The sequence below is a fragment of the Thalassophryne amazonica genome, chromosome 4 (assembly GCF_902500255.1).
Source record: "Thalassophryne amazonica chromosome 4, fThaAma1.1, whole genome shotgun sequence".
Taxonomy (NCBI): domain Eukaryota; kingdom Metazoa; phylum Chordata; class Actinopteri; order Batrachoidiformes; family Batrachoididae; genus Thalassophryne; species Thalassophryne amazonica.
In genome coordinates, this window is record NC_047106.1 from 79,979,888 (window position 1) to 79,993,490 (window position 13,603).

Here is a 13,603-nt window from a genome sequence, read left to right on the forward strand (position 1 = left end):
ACTCGTCTGAAGGAGTTGCTGTCTTTTGTGATTGGAGCACTTTAGAGGGTTGTGTTAACATCTTGATTTAAAGCAGGATTCAGTGCGAGCACATCTTGAAAGTTTCTTTTCAGCTTTATTGTGATGGTATACAGCGGCAAAAACACAGGAATTGTCACTGTTGACTTATTTATTTACCCAAGTGTATAAGCACATATTCACTGAGGAGAAGGTGAACAGTTTTTATTGTTGTTTTTGGATTTTAGCAGCTAGTCTACTTTATGTAAACCTGATACCATCATATGTCAGAAGCCAAGCGAAATAGGCCCTGATTCATATTTGGATGGGAGACCTCTTAGGAAGACCATGGTTTATTTTTATTTGTTTTTGTTTTGTTTTTTTTCTCCCAGGAAGGGCATCTGTCATAAACCCAGCATGGATCCTTGTTTGAACCACTGTGGAAACCCTGTTCAAAACTTGGGCAATTTTGTTTGGATTTGAATTCATTATATTTGAAATTACTCAGGTTTAATTAATTAATCCTGAGTAATCATGTGCTACTCCAGCAACATGAGATTTAAGACTGAGATCCAACACACACATGCATAAATACATACATGCATACATACACACATTTGCTATAGGCACAACCTAACAAATACAGCATTAGGACTTTATATGGTTAGATACTGTATTTTATGTAAAATGAATCCGGTAATGATTTGTTTTAAAAAAAAAGTGGTCAGAACAACCACGCTGACATTCATCATCATACACTCTGTGCACAAATGTAGTGTAATGTCTAGATTTTGTATAATTTTTGCAATAGTTTGGAGTTTCCACTGATTTGCCTCGAAGTTCAGATTTGACAACACTGGGTCTTTGGTGGTGCTCATCACATAATTGTGTTTTGTATTGTTGTAATTTGAGTTGATACAACTTTGAATTGGAATTTCCTTCACTTTCTGAAAGACCCAAATCTTTGTTGTAAGCACTTCATAGATGGGATTGATTCTTCAGTAGGAATTATACAAAGGTCTGTCATCACGATTTAAACAGACGAGCTGTCCTTCTCTTTTCCCGTGGACCAATTACACAAAACACACAGGCATCTTCCACACAATCTGTAGCAAACTGCCCTCACATATAATCATCAGTCTTTTGATCTTTGTCTGTTACTGAGAAAGAATAGTCAGTTTTGTACACGTAACTATATATCAATGTTAGAACTTTTCTTTCATTTTCTGGTGGGGCAGGTGGCAGTGCATCAACAGTGCTGCGGACGTTGTTTTTTTGTCAGCGATCGCAGACCTGAGCCATTGCTAGAGCTGATGTGCAGAACCATATAGCACCAACATGAGAAAGTGGATGTTAACACACTGCTTTTGTGCACATAACCTGTAGCTCATGAGTAAAGTATGATCATTTGCTTTTACCTGCCTTTGTTTTGCATCTTCTCCATTTATGTGTTGGCATGCTGGTAGTGTACTGAGTGGCTGACATGTATAACCTGTACTTGTTAAAACAATACTTTCCTTTCTATAAAATTGGGTCAGATGTCAGTGGTTGCAAACCATGTGCAATGAAGGGCCAATCATTTGGATGGGGTTGGTCTTAGAAATTTGGAATGTGGTGGCAGTACTGTGTGTAGTGCAGTGGTGGGCACAGCTAACCAGAAAGTTAGCTTTGATAACTGCAAATCTGCTAACTGAAAAGTTAACTTTTATGACAAATAAACTGATAAGAAATTTAGTGGAAGCTACATCTAACTGATAACAGCTAACTTTTTAGTATTAACTCTGGTACACTGTCAGCTAATGACAAGCCAGTTTTGAGTTTAAGCACGGCCAATGCTTTTGAGAAGAATCAAAGGTGATCACAAACAATGAGACAGAGCTCCTGTCTTTTTGTGCCCTGCTCACTGTTGTAAGGAAGCATCATTTTCATTCACAGCATACAGAGCCCCTGACGTGGGCCAAAGGCATAAACACAAAAGCAGGTTTGATTTAAAAACCAAACTAATTCCAGATGGTTTATTTATATTAATGTTAACTGTCATTTTTACAAAGTGAAAACATCACAAATATCTTTTAGTTTTAAAGTAATGCACTAATTCTGATTGTTTGAGCATTAAAACTCACAGATGTCCAAAGGCATTATGGGAAATTGAGCCTCCTCATCACTGGTTGGTTGTTTAAAAAAAAAAAAAACACAAGTTACTGTAATGTGTGTTATGCTTTTTACAGATCTGTATTTGTAAATATGTAAAAAAAAAAAAAAAAATCATTTGTTAAAAAAAGGCATTTGCAAAACTGAAACTTCTGTTAAGTCTGATACAGGAGCACACCAAATGGCGACCATATGGCAGTTGGATGCTCTTTACACTTACACTGCTATCCAGGAGATGGCAGTGTTCTATGCATTTTGGGTCAAAATGTCATACGGTTGCCATTCGGCGCACTGTATCAGTCAGACTTAAACAGGGGCTCTGTATCCTGTGAATGAAAATGCCTTTTTTTTTATTGTACCAGCTGGGTAGCCAGGTCCCTTCTGCTGGGGTATGGTTGAGCTCAGCTCCTCACAGCTGCCTGACTGCTGCAAAACACAACAGAGAGGAGCTCACATGTGATTTTAGGGTTTACAAAGATTTTTGAACGTACAGCTTTACTTACTGTACCAGCAAAAAAACATTAATGGACTAAAAGTTAGCAAAACTAAATTTAGCAGACGCTAATTGGTCCGCTGATGGTTTTTGAAGTTAGCTGAGAAGCTAATCTGCTAACAATTAGCGGTTAGCGGATTAGTGGAACTGTGTCCACCACTGATGTAGTGGACATGAAGTTTATCTAAAGAGCCATCAGTTGGATCTTCAAATATAGTTGAAGAAATATCTTTGCTAATGGCTAAGGCAACCACTTAATGAAAGGAAATTTCCATATAAATCTTTATTTAGTAAGGCCTCGCTGGAGAGGTGTTCCGGGCACATCCCATTGGGAGGAGGCCCCGGGGAAGACCCAGGACACACTGGAGGGACTACATCTCTCGGCTGGCTTGGGAACGCCTTGGGGTTCCCCTGGGGGAGGTGTGTGTGGATCGGGAGGTCTGGGCGGCTTTGCTTGAGCTGCTGCCCCCGCGACCCGACTCTGGATGAAGCGGAAGAAAATGGATGGATGGATGGTCCCATACTCATTCCGGAGCTTAGAGGACCTTTTCCCAGCTGTCTATCTCCCTACTGAAATCAGGCTTATAGCCAATGAAAAGGGACATTCAAGTTTCTTCAACCTGGGCTTTATTTTTAGAAATTGTGGGGTTCACTTCCATTGGCACTGGGCTTTTAAAGGACTACCTAATGGAAAAAAAGACAATCTTCTGCTGAAGAAATGTGATCTTGTAGGTAGGTTTCAGTCTTTTAATCTTGTTGGTTGCTTTACAGTTAGCAGTATTAAGTGCCCCCTTATTATTTATTCAGAATTAGTGTGTCACACTTTCATTTTTTTTTTAGTTCGACAATAAATATTTTTGTTGAACGTGTTTAACCTGGTTTGATTTGATCTCTGATTAGGCATATCTGTTATTTTTGCTGTTGAGTCTTGAACTGCAGATACTTGAATTTTTTTTTTGGGGGGGGGATCACAGGTGTCCAATCTGCCTCATTCCTTCAGATTGCTTTCTTTTGGTGCTTATTGCTGGGAAATCGGTGGAATGTTACCTTCTTTCCTTGTGCCAAACAAGTAATTTGTGAATTGAACAAAAGTTGTTTTTCTTTTATCCTCTTTATTATCCTCCATCAATTCTATTAAAAAAATGTCTACCATACCAGGAACTACAGTGTGTGCAGGACATCATGGGATGTTGCAAAGCACTCTACAGGTGGTCCTGCTGTCCACTCAGTCATTACAAGTCCTTTGCTGATGAAGGAGTTTGTTTTGGTGTAAGATGCCGGTGCTTTCATGCAGCATTTACTGGCACAGAATTGTTTGTTGGCCCTTTTTAAGTTTTCAAAACCTTCACTTGGGTGCAAAGCTCATATAATTGCATGGCATGTTGGTCATTGTCAACTGTCCGTTTACATACGGTTTTCTAAACACTATGAGAAAATGTTACAATAAATGCAACAATAAAATGCAGTGACTCATCTTGCTGGCTTTTTGTCCAAATAATTTTTTTTAAATAGCTATTTCTAAGTTACGTTTGGAGCACTTAGTATCTACATTTTCTTCAGTAAGGATGGCAAAATATTTTATCATTCTTCACAACAAAGGTGCTGTTACCAGGAATCGCACACAGGCTGGCAGCAATGGTTCTGAGAGTCTGTACAGAAATACCCAGGCTGCTGGCCCTTCATGGCACACGGTTGAAGATGACAGATTTATATTTCTACCTCTGTAGTAAATTGTTCACTGTTAAGGGGAGGGTATTTTCCCCCCTCTTTATCCTCTCCCCTTTTCTTGTCTCCTTTTGTCTTTTTAATGTTTTTCCTGACTTGACTGCTCTTAATGTTGGGCATGGAGCAGTGCAACCCGGTCCCCCTTAGCCACTGTTCACCCCAACCCTCCTCTCACCGTGGCTGAAGAATGCAGTCTGTACAGCGCTAGTGGTGTTTTATCCTTCCTCCAGTCTACTACACGCTGGGCCTACCAGCAGGTCCTGGAGGTCTTGGATGAGAGCCCTCGCAGGTGATCTCCAGTTGCCCTTTGTGCTACGGCTGTAAAAATTGCACACGTTTATAAATGAGAACCAAAAGGTTATTTTTATGTGACTCATTTATCTGGGTTATTTGAAATGCCAAAGCAATTGAGAAAAATTTTGAACCCTGTAACATGAGCAAAATGAACATTTATGATTAGAAAAATACATTTTAGTTAATGCATTCCTCTGGGGGTTTTTTTCTTCATTCTATCTTGAGCAAGGTGTAAATTGAAAGAGGGGAAGAAAAGCCTCCAAAATGTTACAGGAATATGTGGAACTGTGTTCATGTACTGTGTTTTAGTAATTTGAGTTCCATAATGTTTCTTCATAGTCTGCTTGGAAGAAAGTAGAGTGTAATCTTTTTGTGGGACAAGATTTGAAATAAGTACACTTATTACAGTTTACCCAAAAGAAAGGTATAGAAGGCACATACGAATTATCTGCATGCACCACTATAGCATGTGTGTTTCTCTCCTTCTTATTTTTCCTTTTTCTTACTCCCCTGTTTACCCACATTTTCAGCAAATCATCACTGAAAGGGGGGTCGACTGCAAGTTCCAACCCCCTGCATGAATCCAGGTAACTTCACCTGGCACTTTGTTCCTTTCTTGTCTTTCTTTTTCCCTTAGTGTTTGCTGTCATTCATTCTCATTTCACAACAACATAAAATAATAATAATTCAGTGTATTTTTTTTTTATCCTTTTAATTGTTAACTTGCACAATTATGAGTTTCTCCTGGACATGACTTCTGATCTCCCTGTGCACAATCCATGAGACAAATTTAATTCTTAAAGATTTAGATACATTAATATACAAAAATTGCATCCACACAAAAGCTCAAAGTTTATGCAGCAAAGTATTATTACACAAGTCGGCAAAACAACGTCTGCACAGTTGATGTTTATCAGTGCTCACTCATCTTCAACCACTTATCCGGGATGAGGTCGCAAGGGCAAAAGTTCCACGAGTGGATCTCAAACTTTCCTTTCCCGAGCCACATTTACCACCTCTGACTGGTGGATCCTGAGGCGTTCCCAAGCCAGTGTGGTGATATAATCTCTCCACCTAATAGTGGATCTTCACCAGTGTCTTCTCCAGCTGAATGTGCCTGGAACACCTCCCTAGGGAGGTGCCCAGGAGACATCCTTACTATGAGCCCAAACCACCTCTCCTGGCTCCTTTCAACACGAAGGAGCAGCGGCTCTACTCCGAGCTCATCATGGATGACTGAGCTTCTCACCCTGTCTCTATAGGGAGACCCGAGCCACCCTCCTGAGGAAACAAATTTCGGCCACTTGTACCCATGATCTAGTTCTTTTGGTCATGACCCAGGCCTCATGACCATAGGTGAGAGTAGGAATGAAGATTGACTGGTAGCTTGAGAGCTCCACCTTTCGGCTCGACTCCCTTTTCGTCACAACAGTACGGTAAAGCAAATGCAATACCGTACCTGCTGCGCCAATTCTCCGGCCAATCTCGCACTCCATTGTCCCCTCACTCGTTAACAAGGCCCATAGGTACTAAAACTCCTTTACTTGAGGTAAGACCTCTTTCCCACCAGTAGGCAGTCTATCTATTTCCTGCTGAGCACCATTGCCTCAGATTTAGAGGTGCTGATACTCATCCCAGCTGCCCCACACTCTGCTACGAACCGACCCAGTGAGTGCTGGAGGTCACAGGCCAATGATACCAACAAGACCACATCTGCAAAAAGTAGTGATGAGACCCTGAGCTCACCATACTGGAGACTGTCCTCCCCCGACTACGCCTTGATATCCTGGCCATGAATTTCATAAACAAGATTGGTGAGAAGGTGAAGGCCAACTTCTGCCCAAAATGAGTCCGATTTGCTGCAGAGGACCCAAACGCAGCTCTCGCTTTGTGAGTACAGAGATTGGATGGTGTTAAGAAGGGACCCCCTCACTCCATACTCCCTCAGCACCTCCCACAGCATCTCCCGGGGTACCTGATCGAACGCCTTCTCCAAGTCCACAAAACACATCTGGACTGGATGGGCATACTCCCACATCCCCTCCAGGATCCTTGTGAGAGTGAAGAGCACAATCTTCGGCTGCTTCCCCCACAGTGACGTTACGTTCCACGCCCCCGAGCTAGCTTCTACCACATGGCTCTGGTCCGTTGAGGCCCTTGACTTTCACTGCTACCCGTGGGACAGTGCACCCCACCCTAGCGGTTCCCCCTGCAGGTGATGAGGCCACAGGGTGGAGATGGAAAGTCCATGTTGCCTCTTCCTGGCCACCAGGCACTCACCGACGGGCCCACTGTGTAGGCCTGGCTCCAGAAGGAGGCTCCGGGCTTCTTCCGGACTGGATCACATCCCCTTACCTCATTTGTCGATAGAGTGTTTGTGACCCACTCTTAGTCTGGCCCCTCACCTGAAACCAATATGTCACAGGAGACCCTACCAGAAGCATGAAGGCTCAAGACAACACAGCTCTCAGGTTCATAGGGGCACAGAAATCTCTCCACCACGATAAGATGATGGTTCCTGTAGAGGGTTTTTCAGTGCAAAACTGTAAAATAAAAGTGGAAAACTATATTTTGGGGAGGGGGGGAGGGGTCTATGAAATATAAAGACATTACTGAAATATTATTATGGATTGACATCTAACTCGCAACGTAATCAACTCTGTTGACACAAGGTCTCCTGCTTTGATGGATTTATCTGCATAATTTTAACAAGTAATAACTCTTAACTGTGAAAGTAAAACTGTATCAAACAACCAGCCTGGTTATGTTTGTTAGCCCTCTTGTTCATGGCAAGAAGGTCTTGTGGTTCAATTTCACCAGTACTCTGTTCATGTCTGCCTGGATTTCCTCCGGCCACTCCCACCATCAGACCTCAGGCAAAATATTTCATTGACCAAGATGGTCTGGAAATCTGGAGTTGGTCTCTGTGTTGGTCTGTGGATGCACACACCTCATATTGGTTGAATTGTGTCACACTGTACTTACGATGGTTTAAGGACAACTTTTGTTGTTGTGTGTGTATATAATGACAATAAAAGGCCAACTCCAAACTAACAAAAGATTGGTGGTGTACATTGCGTTAGAGGTGGTATTTTAATCACAGTTCTGTTTATGGTGCACCAACAAATTAAAACATTCATAGATGTTTATTGAATTAGTTCATAAACTGAGTCTTTGGTTATTGAATTCCTTCAAACTACTTTGCTCATTTCCACAATACAGATGTTTCCTGTACTCTGTGTGCTCACACACTTACTGGTCAAGCAACAATGAAGGCACCAACCTATTTATATTTCATGATGTGGGAGGTATATATAAGTATGTATAGATATGGGAAAATGATTTCACAGGATAAATTGCACAGTTGTGCATGTAAAGTACAAAAGCTGGTGGTAGACATAGTTAATGGTGCAAAATCAGCAGGTGGTTATGGTGCTAAAAATATTTTGAGGTATTATACAGTCTGACTGCAGTTGGAATAAATAACCTGCGGCAGCATCATGAGACCACAATTGTGAACAAACTCATTGTTTCTCATGAAAACATTACACATTTTGTAGCTGTTGTTCCTGCTGAATAGTTTCTACTTCTTTGAACTTCCTTGTGGCGCTCACATGGTTTTTCTGCCTCTGCATTGATGCGGTCCCTGTGACTGATATCAACACCCAACAACCTCTTAAAATGAACACAGGATGTATCTGATATTATTCAATAATAAGAATGTTCATGCCCTCATGCATGTCATTGACTGTGTGATTGGCGTAATGACCACTCCTCTTCACCATTTCAGTCATGATTTGGCATGTTGGCGTTTGCAGCCGGCTCTTTAATCACAGTTTCAAGCTGTCATTCTCAGTGATGTCATTGTAGCTCTCCTTGCAGCTGTCTTGGTTAGTTCAGTGGCACAAAGTGTATCAGGTGAAAAATGTCTGCAATGACTTGGTGAACTGGAGTCATGGTGACATGTCATTGACTTGTTCAGCGCACTTAGTAGTAACAAATGTCTCCTAATTGTTGCACAATTTGTAATGAAATAAATTGAGGATTTTATTTTTCTTTTGTCTGGGTGCTTTTTAAAACTAAAATAGTTAAACAAATCATGTAACTGTTGTAGATGTTTATTTATAGCTACCATTCTTGTAGTATTTGACTGAACATGGCTCCCATAGGGACAAAACAATTACCAACTCTTCATGACTGTGTCCCAACGCAGCATCTGCATAATTCTAATAGCTATGTTCTTTGAAACTCTTCAAGCCATCAGATACACCCGCGGCGGGAACAGAACATTCTGAAATCAGACATCTCGCAATTGTGTCATTGGCTTTTTCTTCCCTTGTCCTTTGTCATCTGACAACCTTGCCAGCTGCACGTGACAAGCTAGCGTAACCCATAGTTTAGTAATCATTTTTCAGTGCTTATTTATAATTGACTTATAAATATTACTTATTCACCCTCTTGTACATATAAAGCCCAAAGTGTCCTTTTTGTCTGTTTTTTTCTTTCTTCCTTTTTTAAGTTTACCATTTTGTTTTTGCGAGGGGAATTGTTCAATGACTCCTGGGATTGCTTGAGCCACGGAGGATATACTTGCTGTAGCCTTTGTTTTCGGGGGAAAGAAGGCTACATTCATCTGCTCTTTTCCAAAGAGCCTTTTAAATGGGATAGCCTAGTGGCTCCAGTTATGACGTAAGTGGCCGACGGTTACAGCCTGAGCAGCGTACAGCTGCTGAATTGGAACAGTTGAAGGAATAGAATAGTGCAAAAAGTGTCTTGTCTTTTTTTGTTTTAAACAACCTATTGTATAAAATATTATAGGCTCCTCCATGTTTGATTGGATGTTGTTCATCTTGAAATATTTCTTCTCTCACCCCCCCCCCCCCCCCCCCCCCCCCCTTCCCAAGGCTTGCATTATCAACATTTGATGCCAGTCTAGATGTTGGGAGTGATGACATGACTTTGGTTGACGCGACAGCTCTCCGACGCCAGGTTGGTTGTTTTCACCAATATGGTATCTTTGTGTTTGCATTAACAGCAAATCTCATACAAATAGATTTTTGTTTCTCTATAGCTTATCAAATTGAACCGGAGACTGCAGCACTTGGAAGAAGAAAACAAGGAGCGAGCAAAGCGTGACATGATGCTGTACTCGGCCACTATAGCTTTCTGGCTCATCAATACCTGGGTGTGGTTGCGACGTTAGACCCATTTCTGCCATTACAGGACAAAGTGCTCTCCATTATTGTGTGTCAAATGTTAACTATACAGGTAGGTTTACGTATAAATGTTTGGATGTTGTCAGGTATTTTAATTTTTGTGGCCTTCCAAAGTTTTTGTAGTTGAAAGCAAATAATGAGTTCATAGTCAAGACACTCTACTTTAATAGATCCAAACTGAGGTGACATTCTGCTTGCAGTTCCACATTTTATGGACCAAAAATAATTGCTCAAGTTAACATAATCATAACTAAAATGAAATCATCTCAGAACCTTTGTCTCAACGTACAAGACGGAAGAGATAAAAATGAAATGATGTTTGGAGTGCTTAGTTAAAGCCAGATCTTTTAAAAAAGGTGCAACAACTAAGCACCAGTTTTTCTTCAGTTTCTGTTGCACGTCAATGTCATCTTGATCAATTTTCAGAGACGACTATGGGCCTATGTAGACTTTTTCAGTTCCGCTGGTACTAGGCAACATGGAGGAAGCCTGGAATCGAATTGGTTTTCACCTCCTTAAGCTCCCATAATGTTGCTTAATTTTTTCACAAGAGGATCATGTATTGTAAAAGAAAGCAATTACTCATGCTTCTGATGTGTTGAAATTTGCTAAATGTCGAGCTGAATGTGAGCCTGTAGTAGTTTCCACAGAATGTCTGGGAGACATAGAATGGTGTTTATGCCAGACAAATATTAGCTCAATTTGTTCAATTTACAGTTTGTGAAAATAGTGGGGGGGCATACACGCCTTGCTGAAGGAAATAAATGTACACAATTTACAGAGTCTGTCTATCTTTTGAGGCTTTCCAGTTGAATTAAAAAAAAACAAAGTGTATGCTGTAATGACTACTGCCATTATTACCTCTGCCAACCAACAGAGGAAGGTGGCTGTCTTTCCTCTTTACACTTACGTGAGGGCCAAACACCAAATCCCAACACAGTGGAAATCTTCAGGAAATTCAAGTTCCAGACAATACATATTTATCTAATTTTTAAAAAGTAATATTATTTGGCTACACCTGGTGTTTCTGACATTGTGCTGTCTTTCGGATCAGCTTGTTTTGGATTTCAGTATAATGATGGTTTGCATCATTGGCTTTGGCAGCTCTTTGGAGTTTATATTGACTGTTAACTGTAAGAACAACACAACAGAAGAAATCAACTGCCATTTTTTCTTTTAATTAATTTTTATTAATAAAGTAAAGGAATTATGAGTAAACAAATTAGGTGGACTTAGTCCAACAGTGTCAACAGCAAGCCTGTAGAATTTGCTGCTGATGTTGGTCAGGTTCAGAAGGCACGAAAGGAAATGTTTTGAGGCATAGATGGGTCTCCACCTAAATTTAATCAACTGTTCTCTGGCCAAATGATCATCCCTTCACAAGCATCCTTCAAAATCGCATAACCTCCACCCTCCTGTCAGTTGGTGGCATACGTGCACACACAGCTCAACAGCTAGTTGTTGAATTGGGAGAAGACGACATACAAAAAGCACAATAATTAATTTAATGTTTGCCTGATTTAAACTCAGATTAATGCTGAAAGTCTCCAATTTCAACTCTTGACTATTTGCTTTCAACTCCCTATATGCTGCAGAAGACTGCTAAAATAGCAGAAGAACAGGGGGGTGGGGGGCGGCAACACCTTGGCATCCAAATATTTATGACCTTTAGTCTATGTGTTAGGAAAACATAGCACTGGTTTGAGGCTTATTCCAGGATGAGGCTCATTTGAATCCATTTATCCAATACTTGTACAGTTTTATTTTTTTACTGTTAATTTTTAATGTCTATTTTCACCCTTTTTGTTGATAATTGGTTTGCTTGAAGCTACGCATGACTTACATATATTTATACAGCACTTACTTATTAGTTTATGAATAATTTGAAAATAGAAGATTCTGTGCGGTGCTGGTAACAGGTTGACTACTGAATAAAAGCCTGTGGACCATAATTGGGGCATATACAGTATTTAAGGTTGGTGGGAGCATCTATACTCAGTGCTGTTTCAGCTTGTGATTTCTTTGAAACATTAGGGAACTTGTGGATAACACATTTGAAACATCCCGACTAGCATAAAAATGCTTTGCTTTGATGCTACACATCTGTGAAGGCTCAAGTTGTACAAATGTAACAGTCAAAAAGTTCACAAACAGATTAACAAGATGGACAGTTTATTAATTGCCCAAGTTGTGATTAATCTTTTGTTTGGAGTCCATCTGTGTTGCGAGAACGGGGGTGGGAGCCTAATTAATGTAAGTTAAATATTTTTTCTCACTTGTTCAACAGTAAATTCTCTAATGATGTAAGGAGTCATGCTGGTTGTACTTAATAATGCTACTCCAATAAAATTACAGTTTAATTTTTAGTTATTTCCAGTGTCATTGATTGATTGTATTTAAACCCAGCTTACAGTGCATCTGAAAAGTATTCACAGTGCTTGATTTTTTCCACATTTTATGTTAGTCTTATTCCAAAATGAGGTAAAAAAAAAAGTTTTTCTCCCTCAAAGTTCTACTCACAACACCCCATAATGATGACATGAAAATGTTTTGTAAATTTATTAAAAATAAAAATAAGAAATCACATGTACATAAGTATTTACACCCTTTGCTCAATACTTTGTTGATGCACATTTGGCAGCAGTTACAGCCTCAAGTTTTGTTTAATATGATACTACAAGCTGGATGCACCTATCTTTGGGCAGTTTTGCCCATTCTTCTTTGCAGAACCTCTCAAACTCTATTGGGTTGGATGGGGAGCGTCAGTGCACAGCCATTTCAGATCTCTCCAGAGATGTTCAATCAGATTCAGGTCTGGGCTCTGGCTGGACCACAGGACATTCACAGAGTTGTCCTGAAGCCACTCCTTTGATATCTTAAATGGACTGCATTTATACATAGCGCTTTTTCCATCTGCATCAGATGCTCAAAACGCTTTACAAATAGCGGATTAAAGACCTTGCCCAAGGGCCCTTAGTGATTTTCCAGTCAGGCTGGGATTTGAACCGAGGATCATCTGGTCTCAAGCCCAACACCTTAACCACTAGACCATCACCTCCCCATAAATAAGTATCTTGGCTGTGTGCTTAGGGTCATTGTCCGTCACCCCAGTCTGAGGTCAAGAGCGCTCTGGAGCAGGTTTTCATCCAGGATGTCTCTGTACATTGCTGCATTCATCTTTCCCTCAATTCCGACTAGTCTCCCAGTTCCTGCAGCTGAAAAACATCCCCACAGCATGATGCTGCCACCACCATGCTTCACTATAGGGATGGTGCCTGGTTTCCTCCAAACATGACACCTCACATTCACACCAAAAAGTTCAATCTTTGTCTCATCAGACCAGAGAATTTTGTTTTTCATGGTCTGAGAGTCCTTCAGGCGCCTTTTGGCAAACTCCAGGTGGGCTGCCATGTGCCTTTTACTAAGGAGTGGCTTCCGTCTGGCCAGTCTATCATACAGGCCTGATTGGTGGATTCATGCAGAGATGGTTGTCCTTCTGGAAGGTTCTCCTCTCTCCATAGAGGAATGCTGGAGCTCTTACAGAGTGACCATTGGGTTTTTTGGTCACCTCCCTGACTAAGGCCCTTCGCCCCAAATTGCTCAGTTTAGACAGGCTGACTCTAGGAAGAGTCCTGGTGGATCCAAACTTATTTTATTCATGGATGCAGGGGCAGTTCTACATTGAATTACTCCCTGGGCGAGACCCCCTCCGGGTGCCCCCCCCCCC

At 40.9% G+C, this 13,603-nt stretch overlaps 1 protein-coding gene across 5 annotated transcripts in view; it reads left to right on the plus strand.

The window, feature by feature from the left end:
- The window catches only part of mffa (mitochondrial fission factor a), a 59,206-nt gene extending 46,964 nt beyond the window's left edge, over positions 1-12,242 (plus strand). For 2 of the 5 annotated variants that reach the window (XM_034168132.1, XM_034168134.1), the window contains 4 exons: positions 4,491-4,655; positions 5,191-5,247; positions 9,565-9,649; positions 9,732-12,242. In XM_034168132.1, coding sequence (XP_034024023.1) covers positions 4,491-4,655; positions 5,191-5,247; positions 9,565-9,649; positions 9,732-9,863 — 439 coding nt within the window. In that variant the 3' untranslated portion in view covers positions 9,864-12,242. The remainder of the gene's footprint in view (positions 1-4,490; positions 4,656-5,190; positions 5,248-9,564; positions 9,650-9,731) is intronic. The other 3 variants (XM_034168133.1, XM_034168135.1, XM_034168136.1) reach the window with 3 other exon arrangements.
- The last annotated feature ends 1,361 nt before the right edge of the window (positions 12,243-13,603 follow it).